This window comes from Etheostoma cragini, chromosome 4, assembly GCF_013103735.1.
Source record: "Etheostoma cragini isolate CJK2018 chromosome 4, CSU_Ecrag_1.0, whole genome shotgun sequence".
Taxonomy (NCBI): Eukaryota; Metazoa; Chordata; class Actinopteri; order Perciformes; family Percidae; genus Etheostoma; species Etheostoma cragini.
In genome coordinates, this window is record NC_048410.1 from 10,284,690 (window position 1) to 10,311,579 (window position 26,890).

Below are 26,890 nucleotides of genomic sequence, written 5' to 3' on the forward strand. Positions count from 1 at the left end.
TATGACAATTGACATGTTCACATTCACCATCCCTGAATCCAAAAAAACATTCAGTTGAAGATGTGTACTCTCAACATGAACATTGTGTTGACCCCCTGAGCTTCTTAGCCCAGTGACAGTTCAAGGAAGGCTACTTTAAAGAGAGCTTGTCTCTCAAGATGATAACTGGAACACTTTTCTGCCCAGAGAGAAATTTGTAGAATGGCAGAGATGGCAGGACACACTGCAGGAGCTCAATAGGCTTAATTAAGCATTGCGTTAGTTCATGCAGGACAAGGAAGTCATATGCCTGCTGATTGAATGATAATTTCTCTCATCTCATCAGTTACACACTATTCACAGCCAAGGTGGCTAATTTAAATATGGCTACTGGCAAAACTTTGCCTCCACCACCCCAGCCTCCACCTTCCTAGTTCCTTGTTCTAGTTCCTTCAGAGTCCTAACATGACCCAAATGTGAAAATGGTTTTCAATGGCTTGCTCTGGGCCCAGTCTTGTATACCGATTGGGGTTTTCTACATAGTGCTCCCTGTTTCAGCTTAGCATGCTGCTTGGCTAATTCAGGGAGCATTATTAAGGTATCAAGTTTCCTGATTGAATTGTTCCTCGCTGTTAAGCTTACATTTTAAAAGTGAAACAAACACTGAGCAAGGTTTCTTTTTCAGAAAATTAGGGAAATGTATGCTTTTGTGTATGTTCAGTTGCTTATCTGTAAGAGAAGCATTCGTTGATATCTTTAATGTTGAAAAGACATCAACCAATGAACCACAAAAGAAGAAGAAATAGTGATAAAAAAACAGTTGAACAACTAAATAAAACTCCATAATTTCCAGTACTTCAAAAACCTCTATTTAAACGTGCAAAAAGGAAGCATCACCAAATGTTTGTACACTTTGGTTTTTCTTTTACTGTATCACCTTTGCTTTATTTAAATTCTGCCAATCACAACAAAAAGCCTTTATATTAACTATCAGCAATACTCATAATGGACCTTTTTCACAGCAGACATTTTCTACTTTTCTTTGCAGGATAAACACAGGTGTAACCGAAAACGTCAATATGAACGTTATACCTTTTAGTTGTGCAGGTTTAGGGTGCAAGTAACACCTGCACTCCTGCTAAAATAAGTCAAAATGTCTGGTGTAAAAATAGTATATTCTTATAAAATCCAAGACTGTAAGAACATTGATGTTGTAAATATTTCTTTTGCTTGAATATTATAGTGTAAACAGCACAATGGCGCCCTCTACTTGATACTTGATGGTGATGCAGTTTTGCAAAAGAAATACGGAAATATGCAGTAAATTCAAACATCATTGAGGCCTATTTTCCTTTGCATTATTTCGAACATAACTACAACTATGGTATATTTTACTCTGCACTTCATTTTCTATTTCTGAGTCAGATATGGATAATTGATCTATATTATTATAATTTAAAGATTTATATCAGGCGTCCTATTTTTTTCCTCCTAGCCCTCTTTTTTCCCTTACACCCGATCCATTTGGTTTACCTTCTCCTTGTTGTTATTTCTATTCTTGTTTTTGACATGTTTATCTCCATTTATCGTGCGTCTTTATTTGTTTTCTCCTTCACATGTAGCCTAACCCCTCTTACTCCTCTTGTTCTTTCAGCCCCCGTTCTTTTTTCACCACCGTTTAACCTGTTTCACTCTCTCTTCCTTGCTGCAGTTCATGGTTTGAGCTCCAATCCTCTGCTGCAGCATCAGCAGCCTCACCTGTCCTCCCCCACCAGAAGGGAAGGCGTAGTTACCTTTCCCTCCCACAGACCCCTGGAGCGAACACGCTCAGAGCCTCCGCCCTACAGCCACTCACCCCTTACTCTGCATGCCAGCCGTCACTCACACATCCACCACCATCTGTCCCAGCAATATTACAAGAACGGGCTGGAAAGGTTCAAGCAGAATGCACACATGAGCAAGGTGAGAAGAGAGGTGGCAGGCGTAGACACAAGCATGTTGCATGAAAATAAATGAACTAATACTGACAGTGGCAAATCTTTATGAGGTTTATTCTGTGGAGCACTTGTGTTGACTTGTGCTTGGATTTCACTTAAAAATGTATTAGTATTTTATATTTGTCCAAATACAGAAATCATTTGTTTTCAGTTGTATAGAAAGGCATGTTAAAGATAGCTTTTGCTACTTTAAGACTTGCTAACACTGTAAAACCTATACCTTCTATTAGCTAACAAGCAAGTCCATCGAGAAGCCTCGTCTGACCGAGATCCCATTGGAGGACATGGACCTGGAGGATATTGGATCAGGATCAGGTTCGGGTCCCGGGTCCGTGTGTGATTCAGAACCGGGCTCAGTGTGTGAGGAAAACTACCGCAGGAGACAAAGCACTGCCAGCACAGACTCAGTTTACGACACAGAATCCACTACCTCCTCACGGGACAGCTTGATTGAGCCCTCTCACTCACTCAGTCAGGTACTGATATAAACTCTCATCTGCACAGTCATGCAGAGCTTTCTGGGACGGGATGTTTTACTTTTCCTTAAAAGAAAAGTGTTAAACTATTTATTTTTTATTTTAACTAAGAAACAAATAAATAGTTTACATGTGCATCTCTAGTCTAATTGCACTTGAATTCACAAGCATGTTTTTGCCATCAGAGGGCGCTGTAGCTTTATATATACATGATGAATAGGGCAAGTTAAAATAGTGTGGGAGCATGCTTGGCAATACTGTATTTTCAATATCAGTTGCTTGTTATAGACAAGCACTATTAAATTATCTCAATAATGAGTAGTTGCAATGTACTGAAGAGAGGCATTTGACTTGTGAATAGGTGGAGGTTTACTTTAGTTAGTCTTTGTAATGTGCTAATGATATTAAATTCTCCTTCATTCCCTTTTTCCCCTTCTCACCCACTGTCCTGGGAACCACAGAGGCAGGTGAACCTTAGATCAGGTCTCCAACTTGACCCCCTGGGTGTGCCTGCCCTAATATGGCCTCACCAGCCTCTGGTCCGAACCCAATCCTCCCCAGCTGCCACTTCCCTGCCTCCTCCTCCACATCCACCCACAGCCATACCTACCCTGTTACTGTCCAGCCCTGCTGCAGATGTCCAGCTACGCTTCACCACAGGTGAGGGATGCTTTTTTGAACAAGAAACTAAAAAGAGGCCATGAATCCCATTAACTGGTGACATATTTTATGTACAATTTATGTACAATGGGATCATGAAATACTGAGGAGAAAAACAAGGTTTAGATTTGTGTGTGTGTGTGTGTGTGTGCGTGTGTGTCTGTCCAGGTCTGGTTTATGATGCTCAGATGCAGAAGCACCAGTGTACCTGTGGGGATAACAGCCGCCACCCTGAGCATTCTGGGAGGGTCCAGAGTATCTGGTCCAGACTGCATGAAAGAGGTCTCAGGAACCAGTGCGAGGTATGACACGCACACACACTACACATACTGGCAGACTCATACCCCAGAGTCAATTTTAAGTTAAGTTGATATGGGTTGTGTGTGTGTATGTAGCGTATTCGCAGTAGGAAGGCCACTCTAGAAGAGCTCCAGTCAGTCCATTCAGAGAAACATGTGCTTCTGTTCGGCACCAACCCACTCAACCGACTCAAGCTGGACAACCGCAAGTTGGCTGGTAATATCAATAATACTTATTTAAAAATAAATAAATAAATAATACTGTAATAATGATAGTAATAACAATATAATATAAACATACATGACAGTTGAATAAGTGAAATAATCTTCTGCAGGGATCTTGTCTCAACGACTTTTTTTTATGCTGCCATGTGGAGGAGTTGGGGTGAGTGCCACACACAGGCATGTACACACACATACCCCCACACACACATAGTAGACCCCTTTAAAACACAAGTCATGTGGGAATCTTTCCACTTATCTAATTGCGTACAGCAAACATTACATTGCTGATTATGCCTCATTACACAATTAAACTAATAATACTACAAATTGCTTATGCTATTGTTTTTGGCTAAGATAACTATGAAACCCAATCAGAAATCAAAAGGCTGTACAAAGGTGAGATGTGGAAGAGAGAGAGAGGAAGAAGGGAAGAAAGAGGATACGCATAGAGACTGTAGCTTGGAGCGATGCCTTCCAGTGAAACTGGATCATATTCAGAGAGAATGGGTGTGTGCAAAGAGGGAATTAGAATACCGAAAACAAAAAAGAAGACAGAAGAAGAATTGTGAAGGTAGGATAACATAATAAATTAAATTTAACAATGGACTATCAGAGAAGGAACAATGAAGACGATCTAAAAGGACCCAAAGCACTGTGGCAAAACACACATAGAAATGCCCATCACAAACTGTTGTGAAGCACAATGAGAGGCGATGAGGCAGATAAGGGAGTAGGAGAGGAGATGAGGTAGGAAAAGAAGAAAGGGGCTGGGTGTTAGTTGATAAGACGACAGATCGGCCTGGATTTCCGGACCTTGCCTGCTCTGGTGAAGAGCAGTGATTGGAACAAGATGGCAAAGACTGTGATAAAAGAAATTCCTCTGATTTCATTGTTCCACCACGGCACACCACCAAAGTGAGCTTTGAAACATGGAGTAACATTGAAACACAAGACAGGGTCTATAGAGAATTAATGCAACAATGCAACAATGTTAAAGGTCCACCTTCACACATTTTTTTGAATACACTATAGGAGGAATTATTCATGTCTTCCAACAGAAGTCATATCTGTGGCTGACTTTGAAACTGACTCATCTCTTTTGTACTTACAGGTAGACATTGATACAATCTGGAATGAACTTCACACATCAGTAGCTTCCCGTATTGCTGCAGGATGTGTCACAGACCTTGCGCTGAAGGTGGCACAAGGAGAGCTAAAGGTGTATCTTTGTTACCAAATACCTTTTCAACAAATACATGTCTTTTTTACTTTTTTTACTTAATTTTAAGAGCTGCAGTATAATAGGTTGTGTGGGTTAAACAACTATTATATACACTTTGACAGTAGAGCTTTAGTAATTCTCCTACTGTAGATAGCTGTTGTCTACAATGAACTTAGCTGTGCAGTATACAATTTAGCCAGGTGTAAGCTTAACCCCTGAAAGCAGAAAGGTTTTAAAGTTGTTGCTTTCCTCTCACAGAATGGCTTTGCAGTGGTGAGACCTCCTGGACACCATGCAAACCATTCCTCCCCTCTGTAAGTACAGCAGCGCGCACACACACACACACACACACACACACACACAGACACACACACACACACACACACACATACATATACCAGGAGGTCTTGACAAAGTGTTTCAAAGGATTTATTACAGATCAGCTACACTTCTGAGCAAGAGAGAGAAAGAGAGAGAGAGAGAAAGTGAGAGAAAGAGCCTATGTCTCTCTGACTTAATGTATGTGTGTGTGTGTGTGTGTGTGTGCGTGTGTGTGTGTGTGTGTGTGTGTGTATGTATGTGTGTGTGCTACCTGACTGATGCCCGAGGCAATCTACCTTCTCTGCTCAGTTTCTTTTACACTTTCAAGACACAGAGCAAGGCACCTTAAAAGAAACTGTGCATGTGAGTGTGTACAGTGTATGTGTGTGTGTATTTGTGTGCATTGATTTGTGTCAATCTTGGTTGGAGGCATTAGCCAAGTAACCACATTCAGCTGGGACTGTGTGTGTGCTCAGCAGTGCTTGTCACTGTTTATTTATGGGATGATAATGACTTTTCTTGATGAGCAGATTTGGACAGCATTTATGATACACCATCTACACACACACACACACACACAAAGGCACACACAGTTTACGACCCTTGCTGACACTGCCAATTGTTTTTCATACATCAACACTTTTTTTGCATACCTTTACTGTAGACAGCCAGTGTTGAGGGAACTGCTGCACAGAGTTGTAAGTTCATTTCTCTGAAATCATCTCACATGTCCTGCCAGCAATTCACGTTGTTATCATTTGGAATGTGAAGGGAATTTTTTGATAAGCTTGGTTTTCTGTTTTTCACAAAATGTGTGGGTTCTGCATTTCCCAGAAGTACAAGAATTTAGGCTCAGCATAATGTTGTAATATGAAAAGCCATTTTTTGTTTGTCAGCAGTGGAAGATGAAATGCAAAACAACTTTAAATGAAAGATCCTCATTTCACCAATATTTGCAGTAAATGTTTGCCTGGCAGCAGTTTCCCTCTATGACTTGCACATTAAAGTCAGTGGCGTGATTGTCACAACCTGGACTGAATAGCCACCACATGACGCCAAACAACTGGAGACATGTCTTAGAGGTTCCTAAGGTCCATATGGGGATTCTATTATATGAATTTTCTGAAGATGTTGTTCTGATAAAAACATGTGGCTGCCTTGCTTCCTGTCTTTTTGTCCACAGGGGCTTTTGTTTCTTCAACTCTGTGGCCATTGCCGCCAAGCAGCTCCAACACAAACTCAACGTCAGCAAGATCCTCATCGTGGACTGGGTGAGGAGCCACCGCAAGACCAGCATCACTGGTCTCCACATGGATAGGAATAAACAGACGAAAACACACTGGTACACAAATGTATCATGGAACAAGGTCCCAGAGGCAGAGTAGCCCTATACAGTAGCACTTCAATTAATCTTTTTGTTCATTAAGAGACTGTTATCTCTGGTCTCCATGTGAGATCTGAACTGTCACATATACAAAATCACACACAGTCATATGGACACACACACACCCACACACACACACATGCAGATATTGATCCGCAGCCAGATGGTTGTCTCTGTTCACCATGTGTGTTTACACGAGCCTGTACCATGTCTTTACACACCGTGCTCTCTGACATATTACTGCATCAAACACTAATTACTACTTGCTTCATCAAAAAGCTTTTAAGATTGAAACACATTTGCCATTGACAGGGAAATAGCCTTGTAGGTATTACAGACCATGCTCTGCATTTTGGGTCATATGTTCTATACATACGTCATAATAGGTGAGGAGACAATGAATTTCTCTTTTGAGTGATTTAAATTGTTTTGAACAAAAATGGGAATCCATCAAGGTTTTAATGATCTGTGAAATACCTGCTTGGTCCTCAGCAACTTTCTAACCTGTCATCCAATCACTGTCCAGGATGTTCACCATGGCAACGGCACCCAGGAAGCCTTTTATAATGACCCGAGCGTGTTATACATCTCTCTACATCGCTATGACGATGGCAACTTCTTTCCTGGTAGTGGACATCCCAGTGAGGTTGGTAGTCTTCCACAGCAGTGTTATGTTTTTCTGCTTTGTTTGTGTTGTTATGGTAATGGCTGAATGTTTTTGTGTGTTTGTGTGTCTCTGCATGTACCTAGATACACGATAGAACAAAATAACAACACTTGAGACTATACTGACAACACAGGTTTTCTTTGTAGAGTAGATGATCAGAGTATATTCTATTACGTTGACTCCTAAGAATACAGAATTTATAATAATACCTCCCATGTGGAAATTGATATGTTGGCATAGAAATATTTGGTAATTATGTGATTCCAGTGGCAATTAGGGAGATCAAGAGCCTTGTGTTTAGCATGTACTTGTCAAAACTATCAGAATGATTGTAATAATAAATCTCAGAATAATCAACATGATTTAATGCCCCAATTATAACCTCAATTTGGTCATGAAGACGGATCACAGTCTGCATTGCACTGGAGAAAAATGGGACAGTTAGAATGGATTATCTTGCAGTTTACCAGGGATTACGATTAAAATATCTTTCCTACAATTCGCTATCAGACAATTGACACTGATCTATCTCGATTAGATTAAACATATTTTATTCATACCACTGGAATCCAAGCAACGTAATCTTGTAATTTTAGCTGCCTACAATAACAAAGCTGAACACAAAGTGCTTGAAGTTTAATCTGAAAACGTCTTTTCAACAACATTTAGAATTTGTTTTATAGTTTTAGGGTTTTTTCTTAACATAAATAACTCATATTAGCTGAGTTTGCTTTAGTTTGCTGTCATTCCTGCAACTTTTTGACTTATTCAACATCAAATTTCCAAATGCTGCAAATTTGTTTATCCGGTGAACTTGCCGTAAGCCTATCACCTTTTGATTTTGTGTATCTGCTGTAGGTTTATTTCCCTAGTTGTAGTTTATTTAAGAGGCTTCAGGGTTTTGGATGTAATACTCACAACAGGATGTCTACAGTTGAATTGCATGCCTATGTTTGCATAAAGGAAATTGAGATGCCTATGAATTCTGCCTGCGGTCTTACCAGAAACCAAGTGTGATGACTATCCCCAGTCAGATGAATTGACCCCAATCCATGGTGGCATCCACAACCCATTCAATTCCCCCCATATCCCCTCCTTTTACTCTCCCATCCTCCCCCACAATAATGAGGATAAAATAGTCAATGTTTTCCCATAAAATCCCCCGATGAGGGACGGTACATAAAACGCACTGCTGGCTTGGATGTGGCTTTGCCTTAAGTTGCCTCTCAACCTCTGTTGAGCTGTGCGGTAAACCTCTGTAGTCTCACTGTCCCCCATCTAGGTATATAACACACCATGGGGTAAGGGTGTGATGTCATAGCTATAACAGAGAGTGCCGAGTACCACACAGAAGTCGGCGACGGCTTAATCCAGTCCAGCAACTCTTGAAACATGAAAGAGTTAAAGAAGACAGAGAGGAGTGCACAACACTTGGAGCAATAGCAGGAATTGGTGTGTGTGTGTGTGTGTGTGTGTGTGTGTGCGCGTGTGTGTGTGTGCGTGCGCGGGTACATTACCAGTTGGCAAAGGACAGAAGGCCTCATGTGTTTTTAGTTTGCCCTGTGAACATCCCGTCCACTGAGAGAAGAATGGAGACAGACACTCTGCAATGCTCATCAGCATTCTTTTAAACATCCTCTCACACCCATACACACACATTTATACACACACACACACACACAAACACACAAAGGCAATTACCACGCCTTGTTGCCAAGAGTACGTCAATCAACCTCCTCATTCTACCCTCAAACTGACACATTGACTGATGGTGAAGGGGTTTGAGAAGAGCTAAATGGCTGCTAGCAGGACTACAAAGAGAAAGGCAGGAATCTTTAAACCTTCTTTCCAAGAGCCGGGCCTCAGTTCACTCTCTGCCCCAAATATTTGAGGTCAAACTGAGAGAGCCTCCATCCACTCTGGCATTTTGGAAGTACACGTCAAGCTCAGTACAGCAAAGAAATTCACTAAATCATTTACTGTACGTCATAAAATGTAAATATGTAAAGTATGTTAGCGTAGTATTCCATGTATGTTTTATTTGACATGTCATACATACCAAACCTGCTAAATGTCTTACAGAACACATATACAGTCATTCCAGTTATTTACAAATATTGTAATTTCAGTATATAAAAATAACATTTTACAAGATCAGGCAGCAATTTCCAAATATTTCCCAGTATAGCTATATCCTAAATCTTGGGAATCATAAACGGGTGTAGCTCTGTTGTGGCTCAGAGTGATTTATAAGGCCATTTGACAAATTGTATCAAAATCAAAATGGAGGGACAGGGGTGTTGAATTAATAGCCATCAGTCTTTAATTTAAAAATCATAATCACTCCCTGGTGTTGTCTTAAAGAGATGCAGTAACTTTTCCTTTATTGGTGCAATGCAAGGTTTTGGAAGAGCCTTGCTTATTTTATGAACATTTGACACAAATCTGTCATTGTCATGCAGTTTCTCAACTTTATCTGGGACTCATTAACTCTACTGACATTCACAGAGACCCTTTCTCTCTTTGTCTCACTCTCTCTCTCCCCTCTTTCTCTCTCTATTCAGGTGGGTACAGGTGCAGGCGAAGGCTTCAATGTGAATGTAGGCTGGACAGGGGGTTTGAACCCTCCCATGGGTGATGCAGAGTACCTGGCTGCATTCAGGTAACGAATAGCCGCAAACTTTCTTTGTTAGGCACATCATGTTTTTTTATGAGACTGTCGTACTCTGCAATTTATAAAATAAAATTAAAGGTCTGCACCGTCGTTTGGTTTGAGCAATTCTATTTGCTACAAATTCTATATACTTCCCTACATCTAGGCCGTCATATGTTTTTGTTTGTGATACTGCTTTCAATCAAATGTGTTACTTAATTGTCAAGGTTATTATTTACATCACCTCAAGTATTGTTTGCCAGGTCAAGAAAAGACAGAGAGCATATTATTTTGATTTTTTACCAATTAGAATGATGTGCGTGTCCCAGGAGGACAACAAATAAGACATTATTTCTCCTCTTGGTTTAAGCCCACTGGAAGGCAACACCTTTGAGACATACTCAAGCAGGGTTTCAACTTTGAGTCTGGTCTCCTCTAAAAAATGGTTGGCAGTAATCACTGTCTATACAATAAAACATTGATGTGGTTTTTGCAATGGCAATAAGCCACAACTTTTCATTGATTGTTGTTAGTAAAACTCAACTTTGCTCTTACCACATTTAATTTTATTTAAGCTATTTTTCCTGAATGAATTAAATTTGCTGCTGCTCTGCACTGTGACAAACTTTGTCAGCAACACTGGCTCGCCACTAGATGATTAAACATTATGTGAGCTCTGCTGCTGGGAGCAGACTCAGTGGGTGGGCCCCTCGTCAAAGGAAAGATGCTAATGAGCTAACCCATACTGGTAAAAATCCATAGAGCCAATAGGCAGGCTCAGAAACACTAAGTCCAGTGTTTACTGGAGCTCTGAATGCTTATTAAGACACAAATGGTCTTTTCCTGAGCAGGCGTCTGGTTTGGGTATTTTTCATCTAGTTTGGTAAATGGCAAGTGTTTTCACATGTAAACTTCCTCAGTTAACCACACTGTAGTACTGTGCCGTATTGTGTCTTACCCCAAGAAACCTTTCCCTGAATCAAAGCTCTGTGGAGAAAGAGCATCTTGGTGGTCCAGTGGTTTGAGGTACATACCACGTAGCTGTGATGTCCGGGGTGCATATCCGGCCAAAGACCTTTGTTGCAAGTCATCATGGGGAACGACCCCACATTTGCTGCCACTGTCAACTATCAAATTAAGGCCAAAAAAAACACAATAACAGTAAAACTGTCATTTGCGTTTGCAACTGCAGCATCATTATCAAGATGTTTAAAAAGCAAAATAGATGAAGCGGCACAGAAGGGATTTTTTTAAAAACACATGCTACAAACATTTTTCAGTAGACTTTGCCACCATTCTGTGGATTAACTGGTGCAAATAAAAGCATAACACGCTATGCAGACAAAATTTAATGCATCATGAATTCATGTTTATGCAATTAAGTATCTAGTCTGATGCCAGTTCTGTAATTCAATTTAAATACATGATTTAGACGACGGGATGTTCCAGACTCAGTGTTTCTAATCAGGATGGAACAGAAAACTAGCGGTGGTTGATGATGTGTGTCTCTGTTTTTGGGTGTGTGTCAGTGACAGGGGAAATATTGTGGTCGGGAGTGGCAGTGGGACTCTAGTACAATCAAGAGAAAGCTCAGCTGTGTTGAGATTAAGTGTAATGGCATTGTGTGTACGTATGTATGTGTGTGTGTGTGTATGTGTGGAGGATTACTAAGGTGGTCAGAATTTAAGGGCAGTCTAATCACCGGTAGCACAGCAAACACACACACACACACACACACACAGTCAGTTTCAAAGAAAGAGCATACCTATATCTTTTGGCTTGTGCATAACATATATTTGTAGATGCACATATTTGAATGTGCTTTTCTCAGTGGCTACTTATGAATGACAAACTATGGAGGAGAGGAAAGCAGAAGAGAGAGAAGAAGTGGGGGGTGCATTGTTAGGGAATCCAAAGGCGGCGTAATTAGGCCCAATGGATCCCAGATGGCTGGCTGTCAGTGACGTGAGAAGAGGGACGAGCTCCTAATAGGAACCAGACGCACACAAACGCCTTTGAACTGCCGCTGAGAGAGAGAGAGAGAAAGAGAGAGAGAATCAAACGCGGCATGGGCCGTGCGCTCTTGCTAAATAACTGGCAGCGGTAGACGAGAGGAAGTGAGGAGGAGAGCATAGAGGCGAGGAAAGTGGTCTCCCCTGAGTAGCATATACAGTATGTGGGCGTCTCAGTCCAGATATGTCAAAGGTCTCATTTTTATCTGCTTGTGTCACTTGCAAAAAAAGAAACTTTTCAGTGTTTACCACTTGCCTAAATGTCCTTTACTTTTACCATTTTTTAATCTTTATATATCCGCGAAAGTTTTTCAAAGCGCTCATGTTTCGTTTTTTGTTAGAAGTGTTCTGCTTCACATTTAAACAGTTGCACACATTTTACACCTGGGAGCTAGCCCGCCTTCTAGTGTTGGCCACTTACCAGGAGTGGATCAAGAACAGAGATCAAGCGCTTGGAACATGGCCTTTGATAATTTATCTTTCATCATTTTCAAATGGATGGAGTTTTCAATGAAGTAAATGTTTGCAGTTAACAATCCAGAAAAGTATTTCATTGAACAAGTGTTATGGTCGCAAATCAATCACCTCAACTCTGCAGGGATTTCAGTTTGATGTTTATTTTTGTTCATTACCGGCAACTTAAAAATTCTGTTTATTACTATACAGTAACTAATCTGTTTCAGTCCATTCTGATGTTAAAGAACCCCTCAATGATTTTCCCTCTTGCATTATTCTCCTCTATTTACTGTTCCAAGTTATCTTTTTTTTTCTTTTTAACAAATTATGAACGACTGTTGAAAGCATGATTTCTTAAATGTACTCTTCTTATTTCAGCGAGGCCAGACAACTTGCATGAATGTAACGTTCGATACAGCATTTGGTTCAAGGCATGAGCGTTGTTTCCTCTCTTCCTCCTCAGAGCCGTGGTGATGCCCATTGCCCATGAGTTTTCCCCTGATGTGGTGCTGGTGTCAGCTGGCTTTGATGCTGTCGAAGGACATGTGTCATCACTTGGAGGCTACAAAGTCACAGCCAAGTGTAAGCCTCAATCAGCACCTCATTCTTATACAGCAACCATTCCCATTACAATAACATACTCTTACGGAAAAACATAGGGACATAGATATGAATCAGTGTTAACATCACACAAAGTTCAGTCTGGAATCCAATCATACTTATTTATACATATCTGTAATGATTTCTCTGGTGTTGAAAGTGTGTCTTAGTTTCCTGAAGGACCTCATATGAACCTGCTTTTGATTTTGTTTCATTGTTTACCTCTGTTAATAGTTAATATGAAGTTGTCCTGCATTTTATGTTAATATCCTTATTTTGAATGCAGGATAATGATAATAACTTTTAGATAAATGATGAGCATTGATATAAATAAAAAAGGAATGGCATCAAGAAGTTAGGGAGCACTGCCGTGAACTATAGATGGTAACCAACTCTGAAGAAATCCTTTAATCAATTCATTATCTGACTCAACGTGTGTGTGTGTGTGTGTGTGTGTGTGTGTGTGTCTGTGTGTTCGTGTGTCCGTGTGTCCATGTGTCTGTGTGTTGTTCTCTACTAGGTTTTGGCTTCCTGACCCGTCAGCTGATGTCACTTGCTGGGGGTCGGGTGGTCCTGGCTCTGGAGGGGGGACATGACCTAAAGGCCATCTGTGATGCTTCGGAATCCTGCGTCAGCGCCTTGCTAGGCATGGAGGTGAGTTTTGTGTGTGTGTGTGTGTGTGTGCTTCTGTGTGTCTGTGTGTCTGGAGTAATATCTATTGTGTTTCATCCAACTACTTACTCTTTTGTGTCCCAGGTGGAGCCTCTGTCCCAGTCCGTGTTGGACCAGAAGCCTTGTAAAAATGCTGTCCAGTCACTGCAGAGAGTTATCCAGGTTCAGGGTAAGAAGTGACACCTCAACACAACACAACCCGTATGATTCAGAGCCCTCAGCAGCACATCATTCAGAGGGTTTGCAGCACTGTGAGAAATACAGGCATACACATTTTTTGTGTTTTCTGTGATGGGTAGTGGGCGCATCAACAAATAAATCCGCCATATGTTAACACACACCGTTTTTCATCTTATATGCCTATAGGCCAATGAAGCAAAAAAATAACAATGGTATAAAAAAAAACATTAACAAATTTGTCCAGAGTCCTGCTTGTTTCCAGTTTTACAAACCTGCTGCTCAGCATTGGAAACAACCCGCTACTTGCAAATAATCGCTATAACAATTCCAGACCCGACCCAGCTTGACACATTAAAATAAGTTTCAACCTAATATTCAAATAATCTCTAAGCTAATATCTAATCAAATATGTTCTGATCTGACTGGTGGCCAGTAAAGTTTATACAAAAACTGTAGGGGTGTATAACATAGGAGGTAAATATATACATATAAAATACATATATATATATAGTTACACATTATAATAACAGGGGTTTTAATGTCAACATTTTAGGGTTTTGAAAACTTCTGCTTTGCAACTTTGCTTCTGCTACTATTGTTTTATTTATTATAAACATTTTCAATTGAATTAATAATCTATTGAATATTTGTCAAGTTGTCAATCCACTTTTCTAGTTTTAAATTCCATCAGTTTCAATAAAAAGAAAATAATTCTGTTTAGTTACTCTTTCTCCCTCCGTCTCCTCATCCCTCCTGCTCACTGGCCACCTCTCCTCCTTTACATCCTTGTCTCCCATCACTCCCTCCAGCCGTCCCACACACACACACACACACACACACACACACACGGCCACCCTGGCTCCAATTATCTTCAAACACTTCTCTGGCACACGACCTTCGCAACATCCCCTCCTGATTGCACACAAATGTTATCCTAACTAAATTAGATTAATTAAAAATATTTGCAAAGCCACAAGAATGTTAAGCCCATAATTTTGGCCCGGGGTGAAATATATGCGAGTTGCATGCACAGCCAGAACACACACGCTCATAGACAAACACATTTACAAACACGGATTGATTTGACTTCCACTGTGTGTCACAGGACTCAAGTCTGGAGACCCTGAGAGAACAAGTTTAATTTGAGTTTACATTTCTGAAATTATAAACATGGATATTTGGACCCAGGGCTGTTTATAAGACAGGCAATGCTTATATTCAGATCAAACAGCTACAACTGGTGGATCAAACACCATGTACTGCTTTTCAATAATGCAGTGCAGGCACTTTCCCTCAAGGAAGCATTCTGAATGAAAACAACACTGGCATACCAACAACTGAGGCCATTAATCTTTCTCTCTTTCTCCTCCCTTCGTTCTCTCCCTCCTTTTAATCTCCCGGCTTCCTGCAGGTGAGTACTGGCAGAGTGTGAAGGATTCGGCCGCCACCGTGGATCTGACCTACCTGCAGGCGCAAAGACGGCGGTTGAGGCGAGACTCGGACAGCGAGGCCGTCAGCGCCATCGCTTCGCTGTCGATGGGAGCGATCACCTCCGACAAGTAGGGACAACATTGTATTTAATATCTTCTGCTTTAGCGACTTAACATGCCGCACTTTATGTATCATACCATCTTTGTCTTTGTTTTCTCGTTCATTAAGGAAACAGACACGGCCAGAAAAGCTGACAGAGAAAGATGATTCACTCTGAGGAAAGAGTATCCTGACTGCTGCGTTCAACCAAGTCTATGGAAACACACACACAGACTAAGCTGTGCATTTAGACCATCACTAGAAGCAGATTTCCTCCTCAGTTCGACCACTGTATTCATCACCTCACAAAAACTCCTCCACCAGTATAACTCGTGGCTGCTGTCTGACACAAACACACTGAGCAACAACATTCCCCTCGGAAACATTCATACTCTCACGACACCTCGACAGGCTTTTCCTGGTCCCTAAACTGAGAAAAAGTGTAAAATAAAGACAACCAGAGGTGAATTCATGAAACATCTTCACTCTCTTGTAGCATTGACATGAACACTCTTGACAAACACAGCTCTGCAACTTTAAACAGTCACCTTGTAAATGGTCCCTCAAGACCTGCCAGAGACTCCTCGCACTGTTGAAACCTTGAAAGCGGGGTCAAAGGTCACCTGGGCTTGCTGAAGCCAATCACTCTGAGCGGAAGGAGTCGCCTTGAAAGACGTGCCGGTGAAGGAGAGCACATATCCTCCGCGTCCCACTATGATGATGTAATTTGTCTGAATGTGACAGAGATCCAGTGAAGGAAGAAAAAAAAAACAGGAGCTTCTGAGCGTTTTGCACTGCACCGTTCTGTGATGTGAACTTGACAAGATGGAGGAGACACAGCCATATCGGCCATGTTGACAATCAAACATTTTGTTCGTTCGTGTTTTTAGTTAATTTCAATATTCTTTCATTTGACATTTGGCACACATATTTGTGAATGTCAGCAGCAGATTTTTGTTTTGTTTAAGAATCCAGTAAGAGTGAAGCTACAGTGACGTCTGTGATACATATGTTTCATATTGTTTTGTATGTCCACATATTTTCCTAAATCATCTTTTTTCTTGTTTTCTTGGCCTGTCAGTGGAGCACATGCAGCATTACTCTATATGGCTGCAGTTATTGTTTTGGCTCCCTGGCAGATAAAAGAAGACACAGCAGTCTTTGATGAAGTGCATCTTAAAAGCGTAGACATACTGTAGATGAAGAGCTAATGCCTCTAGTCATTGGAGTATCAATATCAGGGGAGAAAGACGTTCTTTACACGTCAGCAAAGACAGAAATCACCCATGATGCTGCAGTGCAGCGTGACCACTAAGAATTGATTGTATATGTGACAATGCAAATCACATTTTGGATGAGACCCATCCAAAGACATCATGACAATCCCGCACTTAAAGTGCACTTCCATAGCCCTCAGGATTCGAAGATCACAATGACTTCTGAACTTTGATCATGTTTGTTAAGTGGACCAGTGTTTCTACCTGTGTATGAGCATTCCTGCTGTACTTTGTAAATTTATTATGTAACTTTAATTTTGGTCATAAAAAAGGACAAACTGACGTGTACTTCGTTCATCATCAACGTAGCAGCATTCTGTTTACCGTCAGCGGCGGGGATGTTTTGCTCCCCGGACCAAATAACGCAATTTTAGCAGAAATACTGAGACAGTTAATACTGAGATAGTTGAATAATACTGAGATAGTTGAATATCCACACAGTGCAATCGGACACAGGTTAAACGCAACCAAAGTTTATGAGAACAATGTGCCGTCCCAAGACTGGCATGGCTTAAAGAACTTCAAAGACTTTGAAGAATTTGTGAATGTTTTTTTTTCTATCCAAACAGCACAAAAAACACAGGACGGATATATAAACAAATTAATTTCTTTAAAAAAAAAATCTATTCTATTAAGAGTATGTGTCTTTGAAGTGCTCTTTGTATGTCTAACACAATTTTGACGGTGCTATGGATTATTCCTTTTTTTAGTGCAGTACGTTTGCCAACGTACGTTTCTTTCTTTATGTTGCATTGTGAACGCAACTCAAAACCTGTCAAATCTTTGTTAATGTAATGAAAATGTGAAAACGAAGGACGGTGAGTTTCAACTCCATAGCTGTAGGACAGTCCAAGTGTACCTTGGAAAGTTTTACGAAAACATTCATAACAGTGAGCTGACATATCTGATGTCTTATCTTTTGTCTTAATTCATGTAAATGACTTATTTTTGTATTTGAGCTAAAAAATGAACCCTGTATGTACTTAGAGGCCAAATCTTCAGCCTGTGTGCCTTGGAGTATTGTGCTGACCAACCTGTGTGAAGGTAGCCTCAACAAACTGGATCTAAGTTAAGACTGCGGGCAAGTCCAGTTTTCTCTTATCTGACTCTCTGACTTATATCTGTACAGTGTACATAATGACTTTGTTTTGTGTTTTTGTCTATCTTCGTCTTTTCTACTTTTTTTGTTTCCAAAAGAAATCCTTAATAAAGGTAAAATACCAAATTCACCACAGCTTCTTCTCATATCTAAATTACTACTGAATCCTGATACGTCATGCATTATTCTTTTGATTATCAAAATATTACTCTTATATACAGCATTAAAAATGAGTTTTATTGTCCACAGGAGCTGACAGAATAAAATGTATCAAAAGCAAATGCAAAACAATACAAAAGAAACATGATCAAACAGTAATTAGACTACTATGGTTTCAAATGAATCCTCTATATTGTGTCTGGAATCACTTCATCCCTTTGGCGCATTTTTTTTTATTTTTTGCATTATTGCGAGAAACACAAGTTTGCAAAGATATTTCATAAAGCTGCAGGAAATTGACATTTATCAGATTGTCTTGCATTTTAAAATACTACTTTCTGCAAAGCTCACAAATAACAGAAAAGCTACAGTGAAAATAAACAGAAGTGTAATAGTGGCTAAAATGTGAACAGTGGTTTAAGACATTTTCCCATGGGCATTTTTCATTAAAGCCAAGTGTAATGCATGAGCAGAGTCAAAGTAAGACAGAGTGCATATATCGAATTCACAAACAGATACACTTAGAAAAAAAAAATACACAGAAAGCTATCCAGTTGTTATAGCACAACAAAGTAGAAGATCTGCGTCAGAATCCTCATGCTCCTCTTTTTCCCACAAGACTGGGCTTTGAGAGCCAGAGCGATTAGCTTATTAGCATTTTAGCTGTAAACATTCATTGGCTGTGACCGCCCTCTAACCATCACTGTGCCATTATCATGAGTCATCTTAAAGTCCGTCTGGCAGTGAGTCATCCGATGTGAAGAGTCAGGTGGATGATGGTTATCACGGTGTTACCCAAGGCACTCAAACCAGCAGCCATTTTGTTTCATTGTCAACGCAGGCCAGCTGTTGTTTTTTTCCCCTTGTTTTCATCATTCCAAATGTTCAGCACTTGACTATCATGTCCTCACCAGTGTTTCTGAAACACTGGACTGTTAGAGTCAAGCTGCAAGAGTGCATCTCAGTGTCATGAGTCAAGCATGTGTCCAGAAAAAGAGAAAAAGGTTTTTTGAAAGATTAAAAAAATATAGAAAATGGGTCTTGTCTCGGGAGGAAGGAAAAGATTTCTTCTTTGAGTGTGGAGAATTTTCCATTTGTTGGTTTTCTGCAGAGATAAGATACATAGAGATGAGGTAATATGATAAGTAACATATTCAAGAGAAGAAGACATGTCATACATGTGTTTCATTCTGAAACATATTTCTGCAAAAAAAAAGAACTTCATGGAAAGTCTTTGAGATGTCTGTTGAGGTTAGAAAATGTGTGTACAAACAAACACTTCTGTTTAGTGGAATGTGGAAAAATCCCTACAGCTCCTTTAACTTCTCCTCTCTTGTTTTAACAAGCAAACATTTCATCTGGAGAGTTCTCAGTTCACCCTAATTACAGTGTGTCTTTCCACGCTTCAAGAAAGACACACAGAGAGAAGAAGAAGTCAGAAAGAGTTAGACGTACGTTTGTGGGTGTCATCCCCTCACATGAGTTTCATTTTGCCATAAAATGTACAAACTGTAACTCAAAAGCTTTTATTTTGTCATGTAATGGAAGTGTTTGCATTTGCTTTTATCTTGTATAAGCAAAAATTACTTTCGAAGCTGACATTTATATGTTTATCTTGTTTTTCAAAACTTTAATAAAATCAAGCCCTATGTTTGATAGTGCTTGTGGTCTGCAAATTTTCTGCAGTAGTATGACTTATGTACATTCAGTAATTACTTTCGGACGGCACCACTCTAAGATTTAGATGCCTACCTGAGTACACAAGATTCACAGAAAACAATCTTTATGTGCGCTTCTGGAGTATTTTTGGGAGTATTTCAATTTTACATCGTAATATTTTTTATTATTATTTAAACTCTTATATTAAATCACACAAAACAGTTTTTGTTTCTGCAAACTGTGTTTGTAAAAGACAGATCCTGATGCATTTTGGACCCAAGTTAAGCTGCGTTTGGTTGCCTACGTGTCAAATCAGAAGTCAGTCCTCCATAACGCTCTGTCCCTGCAGCTGTCTGAGCAAGGCCAACACACATGCAAATGCACAAGCACATGTGCATGAAGCAGTGAAATGCACAAACAGTAATACACACACAAACAAACACACACACACACGCGCGCACACACACACACACACACACACACACACACACACACACACACACACAAAACCCTCCCACCTGTGCTCGGCTCACAGGCTCTCTAAAAATAAAGTTGACTCTCAGAAGCCACAACTTCTGGATGAGACTTTTTAAACGAGCTGCAGAGGAATTTACATCTGGTCCCAGATCAGTCCAGAGTGAAAGCCAGAGAATTAATATGCACAGTAGAGCATCCAACAGCTGGTCAGTCCAAACTGTAAAACACATACACACATGCACAAACACACACACACACACACACGGACACACAGACGCAACAAAGCCAGGAGTTCCGGCAGAAGAAAGATCAGTGACAGGCATTTTGATTATAGTATAAACAGAAAGGAGAGTATTGCTTTTTTCCAACTCAAATAGAACAATCCTCTCATTCTGTAAGTTTCAGCCTGAGCCAGACACCCACGTCTTAAAATCAACCTCATCAAAATGTACAAATCTGTCCGCCGTTCATGTTTCATGTGTGTGTGTGTGTGCATGCTGTAGACTATCAAGGTTCCCCCAGTGACAGTACAAAATATTAGGGATACATTTCATGTAGTGTACACGTGGTGTAACCCAGGTCAAATAAATCATCCTGTTGTTGTTGTTGTTTTTTGAAAGAAACCTATGATGGGTGGACAAAATACAAAACACCTTCTACAAGGAACCGCAACCCAACACATCGCCATGAATTATTGTCAAGTTTCCAATTAATTTGTCCAGCCCCTACATACCACCCATCATAGAAGTGATGTGGATCAAGAAAAGCAGACTTTTTAAGCTTTTAAAAAAAGAAGCTGTAACTTTACTTTTTGGGTGTCATTCTTGATATTTTCTGTGGGTATTTACATATAGAAGTGACTACACATAATGTCATTAAACGCATGTATACATACTATTTTAAATTACACCACACAGAGAAACAGACACACACAAACACACACACACACACACACACACACAACCACTCACACAAACACACACACACACACACACACACACACACACACACACAGGCTGTCTTTGATGTGTCTCAGACTCTTTCTAACCTCATCATCTTTCCAAAACTTAGATGTTCTGGTCAGTTTCAGGCCTTGAATTTCTAGCACTTTCCGTGGTGGCCCCTGCTGAGCTGATGATAACAGGCAGAGCCGGCAAAGTGGTAGGTAATAACTACCACGCTGCGTTCAAGGACGCTCCGCTACCATGTGGGGCCTTGGCATTTCATCCACAGCACTCAGTGGAGACCTCAACGTCTGCTGCTGGAACCACTGGAGGTTTGATAATAACGCGGAGTGGAACACCTGCAGTGTGCACATGGCCGGGGGCTAAATGTGTGTGTCTGGACAGTGTAATGTATATATGTTGTGTATAGCCTTTGTAGTAGTACTTGTAGTATTATTTGTGATTCCTGCACAGTGAATAGCTTGGAACTCTGTATGAATGCAATTATGTCTGTTCAAATATCTGTCAGTGTATGTACCTGTTTGATTAAAAACTGTGTATTCCTTCCAACACAGCAACGCACATTCACCTCCACACAGTCTCTGCACCTTGTCACATTTCTGCCCCCCGCTCTTTTTCAGTTGAAGTGTTATCTTGAATGTTGTCATTTTAAATAATAAAACATAATTTGTACTCTTTTCAAAAAAAAAACGGTAAGTCTTATAAAACTAAAACCAGGAGAGGGGGAAGATTAAATCAGCAAAACAACATCTGCAAGTGTATACTAATCTGCAGAACACACACACACACACACACACATACACACTGCAAAGGTAATTAAAGTTCACTACAAACACACACACAAACACACACCATTACACAGGCCTGTGTGCCTGACCCCAGTCCTGGTACACACACCTTCCTAATACCTCACAACTGTTTCCAATCTAAAGGTTCCTGCTAGTCTGGGCCCCGGCGGGGCCTGATTGCAAGATACAAGATCCTGAGGAGAGAGGGCAAGGCTGCAGGGGAGAGAGAGAGAGAGAGAGAGAGAGAGAGAGAGAGATGTGCCTCCACTTATTTCTCCCCACTCTCCATTTCTTTCCCTCCTTTCATGCTGTACCTGTGCAGGAATCTGGTGTCTGTTAAAAAGGTTGAAAAAACCCAGACCCTGTGTGAAGTCGATCCTACAGATTCTGGAGGAAAACGTTTGTCTTAAAGACATCAGAGGTCTGTCAAACACTGGAGAGTTTAGATTATGATGATGATAACGTGCTGTTAGTTCAGTTTAGTCAAAGTGAAACAACCAAAGTGCTTAAAAATGCTTTTTATGAAACAATGCTCCTAAACCGTTGATTTTGATCAAGTTATTGTTTTATTTGTGTTTTTTAATGTTCACTGTTGCCATGACTTCAAGAGATGTTTAAGATGTGTTTGGACAGGATTTATAGACATTTCTTTTTTCTTTTTTTTACAAATATTTTAGTAGTTTACCAGACTTTTAAAATTACTATTTACATCATATATCTTTTGTTGACATTTTTAATATTGCTATAATTGAATGTGATGCATTTTGTATTGTAATCTTACATGAAATATTTTTTACAAGATATGTATTAACGTTCAAATTAACTTTGGTTAGATCTGTCATTTTACTAATGCAATTTATTATTTTGAAATGGCTCTTGACATTGACAACTTGTTTGCAAGAGTTGCACCCTGAATGGAAAAACATTTTGCATAAACTGACAAAGAACCAACACTTGTCTGAGCTACGTAACATTTACTAAGTCAGTTTTGTGTAACAAGCTAAACTAACAGCATATTACTTTATACAAAATCAGGAAAATGTCCCAGAACAGTTTTAGTTTTGTGACTGAAGATAATGGATTCAGTGCTTGTTTGAAATAAAAAATATTCACATTCATATATAAGAATTAGATAAATAATTTGCATATAATGTTATTATATAACTTGAAGAACAGCTTTGTATGTTTGCATAAAAAAACTGAACAATGTTCATTGTATATTTTTACACCTGAATGCAAGGCTAAACAACCTTCATAGCTGTAAAGCACTGTATGTAAACACTCAGTTGATGTTAACTTAACAGTTTATCTTTCTATTGAAATTTCAATAGTTTATGTGCAGTCATGAATGTGCTTTATAGAACAACTTTGTTCTTGCACATCTGTGATCCAGCCTTTTCACAATAATTTATTCTGCATGTCTCACAAATATTTTTAAAATAAAATGTTTTTTTTTAAATCTCTGCTTCTATTTGAACTGGATACTTTAAGATGTCTTAACCAGCACAGATTTTTTAAATTCCTGCCTGGGGATTTTATTTTCAAAGTGCATTTGCGGTATTTATTTGTTGAGCTGAAAGGCTACAAATAATGTACTGAAACATTCTTGAGTCTATTTGGAACATAGAAGGAAAGACACATGTGCTGATGACATGGTGAATACAGAAGTGATGTACATGTTCGTGTTTGTATGCTTTCTGTATGTGTTCATGCTGTGTGTGTGTATGTAAGTGTGTGTTTGTGTGTGTGTGTGTGTGTGTGTGTGTGTGTGTGTGTGTGTGTGTGTGTGTATTGTACATACCTGAGGGGCTTTAGTGGAACGTCTTGTTGCACTGGACTAAACTGTAGGAAAGACAAGGGGGAGCAGTGGAGGTGGAAACAATGGAGGGGAACAGTGAGAGGTTTTAGTTGCAAAGATCAGACTCTGAATGTTATTAATGGTGTAGCGATGGAGTGAACCATTATAGAGCATATAGATAGAGCAGGAATGTTTGGAAAGATTTTAGATGAAAAGGTTAGGATCAGCCCAAAAGGGGAAGAAATCAGAGGTCAGAAAATGGGGGCAAACACAGACACAGGCAGCGGGGTGGAGATGTGGAAACAAGAGGGTTTAGGAGAGAAGTTCGATGGGATCCTAGTGGCTGGCGGACATGGCCCAGGCCCCCTCCATCCTCCAGACGGAGAAGGCGTAGCTCAGTCTTTCATGGGCCAGGTAGTTGCAGCTGGCCAGCTTGGCGTCCATCTCGTCGCTCTGCAGCACCTGGTAGAGGAAGTCAATGTAGCGTGAGGCCAGCTTCAGGATCTGGATCTTGCTCAGCTTGTCTGAAGGTAGCGTGGGGATGATTTTGCGTAGCGAGGCGAAGGCATCATTCAGGGACTGAGTGCGTTGACGCTCCCGCACGTTGGCGATGACGCGCTGAGAGTGGAGGTCCTCGAAGGGTTGATCCAGCCTGGGGCCCAGCGACGTGGGGCCCAACGACACAACTGTCGAAGGGCTTTTCTTCACCTTCTTCGGAACAGACGGCAGCAGGCTGGTGGGGCTGCCGGTGCTGCTCTCCTCTGACTGACAGAGACTGTCCTTCTTGGGGTAAGGTGAACGTTTTCGATTTCCTGTTTGAAGGGTCTTCTTCGATCCTCTTTCCAGTTCTTCTTCGCTTGCGCCTAGACCTCCTTCGGGGGAGTTGGTGCAGGACACCTCTTCTCTCATTGTACCGTCCACAAACAACCTTTCAGCCTCCACTGCAAAGGAAAGACGCTGTTCTTTTTCAAGCGACAACAAACCTGAACTTGACAAGCTTGTTTAACAAAAGTTTTCTCTCTTGTCAAAGAAAGTTACGGCTTCTGAAGCTCCATCGGATTGGACGTGGCTGTGGCTGCCCTGTTTCCTGGTTACCTTGTTAAATTTCTCACTTTCACATTCCCCCTCTCAACCTGGCAGACAGAACAACAACAAACCATCTGACAGGCAGGTCCACCTCTGCCTCTTTTATACCCAAACTCTAACCCAAGGCCTACGGGCAGTTCTCTTTGGCTAAGCGGACTTCCAGAGGGCGTGGTCCGGCCTGGGACAGGCAGAGATGCAGGAAGTGTGCGTTAGCTGGGCGGGCGATGGAGGAAGGGGGTAAGTGGCCCTCTCAGCCAATAAGAAGTGCTGTGTCTAATGTTGCAGGGATGTCTGAGGCTTTATGGGTTCCAGATTTGGGGCTGAAGCGTCAGTCCATATGCACCCTCATGTCTGCATTCTTGTTCATCAGCTCATTACTAGGACATAAATTAATCTAACCCTTGTATTTCTGACAGTCACTGATGTGAACTTTAACATTGACTATTTAAAATACAGTATTTCTATAAACACACATTCTCAACAACTATTTTTCTTAAACATTAAAGCCATCAATCATATGCATTGATGCAGTGCTAAAAGTTTTTCACTTTTTTTAACACAAGATGGGAACAAGTGTGAGTTCACACCAACATTTGTCTGCCATGGTTTTTATCATGCTGATAACCAGACTCTATAAAAGCAAATCCGTTAAACCACAGGTCACAACGTTGAACGAGTCAATGAAAATACTGCAGATTAAAAGACTGAAGGAGGATTTATAGGTCAAACAATGCACTTTATGATGTAGACTTTATGTTTATAAATGGCATAAATTATACATTTTGCCATGACAGACTGTAAAGACCTACAAACCCCAAAAATTGTTTTTCATGAATCAATTTAACCGCAGCAACTACAGTAGATCTGAGACAAAATGTGAAGTTGTGCGAGCACATGTCCTAGAAAGAATTTCATGAAATTAGCTTTTTCCTGAAAAATTGCTTTGATTTAAACACTGATGTTTTCTGAATTACTGAAAATCTCTCAAGACATCTGTTATCTAACACCTTACCAGTGCTTGGATTAGAATAGTGACGTCAGCTGCTCCTAGTCATCTATATGTTGAGTTGGGAAGGTAGCTCAGACAGGACCCTAAATAACCCCTAACCTCAGTGGCCCAGTGACCTCAGTCTGCAGAGGTGAGAGAGCGCCTAATTGTGCCATCCATGGCCTCTGGGCAGAGCTGACACATGTTCCACCTCCATACCGCAAACCCATCTGGGTCTGCAGCCACTTAGAGACATTTTCTAAACGTCGGCAGTCATGACACAGCAGACAGATCTTCAGCAGACAGATCTTGAGAAAATGACGAGACATATAGCTCAGGTTCGTGTTTGTTTAATCCTTGTAGAACAATCTACAATTGGAACAAATTGTTAAATATTGTGCAAATCTGCTTTTGAGATTCAAATCACTTTCCCAACATTGTGTCCGTTTATACCTTCATGCGTCACGACTTCACTGACTCATGTGTGGATCACTGCAGAGAAATCTTGCGGGGAGTTTTCTTGGGTATTTTTTTGATGACAGCATACTTAATGGTAGCCGTTATATTTCAACACCTACAAACATTTTTTACAAGAGTTGTTTCATCTTTGATGTTCTAAAACTGGTTTAAATTCAGTCACTGTCCATGGATGTTCCATAAGATGCAGAGACAAGACATTCAATAACTTGTATTACTCACTAACAAAAGTTTAATTTGTATTGCTTCTCAGCAACCAAACCTCATTTCAGTCTTGACACGCTGCTTGACAGTTTTAGTCAACCATTTGGGTGTGATTGCCACGGCATTTGAAGGACCGTGTGTGCTGAGAGCAGTTCAGAAGATTTTTGATGAGCCTCGTGATTGCACTGGTTTACATTTCATTTAGAGAGGGACGTTGAACGGAAAGTAGCTCGATCCCAGTTGGGTTCAATCAACTTGGAAGAAAAAAAAACATCAAAGCAAGGCCATGGACAGAGACAGTGAATTATGTGAGGTTGTATTTACATAACAGGCTAAGTTGACTTCAGGATTAACTGGAATTAGAATTGGGTCTTATTGGTTTGAGACAGTGGATGGATAGGAAAGTCATTGTTGCTGGGGCTAATCTCGGGAGCTGCCGCTTACCTTTAGCGAAAGCGTGGCTCCGTGCCACCATCATGGAAAAAATGAGCTAACAAAGCGAGTAGGCCTACAGGAATGTCATGGCATATAGAAGAACAGAAGGGGAGAGAAAAGAGAGGGAGAATGGGAGAAGAATAAG

At 40.5% G+C, this 26,890-nt stretch overlaps 2 protein-coding genes across 6 annotated transcripts in view; one reads left to right on the forward strand and one right to left on the reverse strand.

Annotated features, from left to right (window-relative positions):
• The window catches only part of LOC117943376 (histone deacetylase 7-like), a 44,040-nt gene extending 23,078 nt beyond the window's left edge, over positions 1 to 20,962 (forward strand). For 3 of the 5 annotated variants that reach the window (XM_034869460.1, XM_034869461.1, XM_034869459.1), the window contains 16 exons: positions 1,691 to 1,941; positions 2,207 to 2,452; positions 2,914 to 3,112; positions 3,281 to 3,414; positions 3,508 to 3,628; positions 3,747 to 3,796; positions 4,748 to 4,855; positions 5,117 to 5,172; positions 6,363 to 6,450; positions 7,090 to 7,209; positions 9,795 to 9,892; positions 12,815 to 12,933; positions 13,472 to 13,605; positions 13,708 to 13,792; positions 15,215 to 15,362; positions 15,463 to 17,839. In XM_034869460.1, the coding sequence (XP_034725351.1) occupies positions 1,691 to 1,941; positions 2,207 to 2,452; positions 2,914 to 3,112; positions 3,281 to 3,414; positions 3,508 to 3,628; positions 3,747 to 3,796; positions 4,748 to 4,855; positions 5,117 to 5,172; positions 6,363 to 6,450; positions 7,090 to 7,209; positions 9,795 to 9,892; positions 12,815 to 12,933; positions 13,472 to 13,605; positions 13,708 to 13,792; positions 15,215 to 15,362; positions 15,463 to 15,511 (2,006 nt within the window). In that variant the 3' untranslated portion in view covers positions 15,512 to 17,839. Of the gene's footprint in view, positions 1 to 1,690; positions 1,942 to 2,206; positions 2,453 to 2,913; positions 3,113 to 3,280; positions 3,415 to 3,507; positions 3,629 to 3,746; positions 3,797 to 4,747; positions 4,856 to 5,116; positions 5,173 to 6,362; positions 6,451 to 7,089; positions 7,210 to 9,794; positions 9,893 to 12,814; positions 12,934 to 13,471; positions 13,606 to 13,707; positions 13,793 to 15,214; positions 15,363 to 15,462; positions 17,840 to 20,246; positions 20,270 to 20,937 lie in introns of those variants that run through there. The other 2 variants (XM_034869462.1, XM_034869463.1) reach the window with 2 other exon arrangements.
• On the reverse strand, positions 18,107 to 24,734 carry LOC117943377 (twist-related protein 2-like). Its single transcript, XM_034869465.1, has 2 exons — positions 23,559 to 24,734; positions 18,107 to 18,973 (listed from the first exon to the last, which is right to left on the reverse strand). Exon 1 carries the CDS (start codon positions 24,462 to 24,464, stop codon positions 23,892 to 23,894), a length of 573 nt encoding a protein of 190 aa, XP_034725356.1. The 5' UTR covers positions 24,465 to 24,734; the 3' UTR covers positions 18,107 to 18,973; positions 23,559 to 23,891.
• Positions 24,735 to 26,890: the final 2,156 nt, after the last annotated feature.

Excerpts from the sequence above, each read along its gene's own strand:
- LOC117943377 (XM_034869465.1), bottom strand. The coding sequence starts at position 24,464 with ATGAGAGAAGAGGTGTCCTGCACCAACTCCCCCGAAGGAGGTCTAGGC.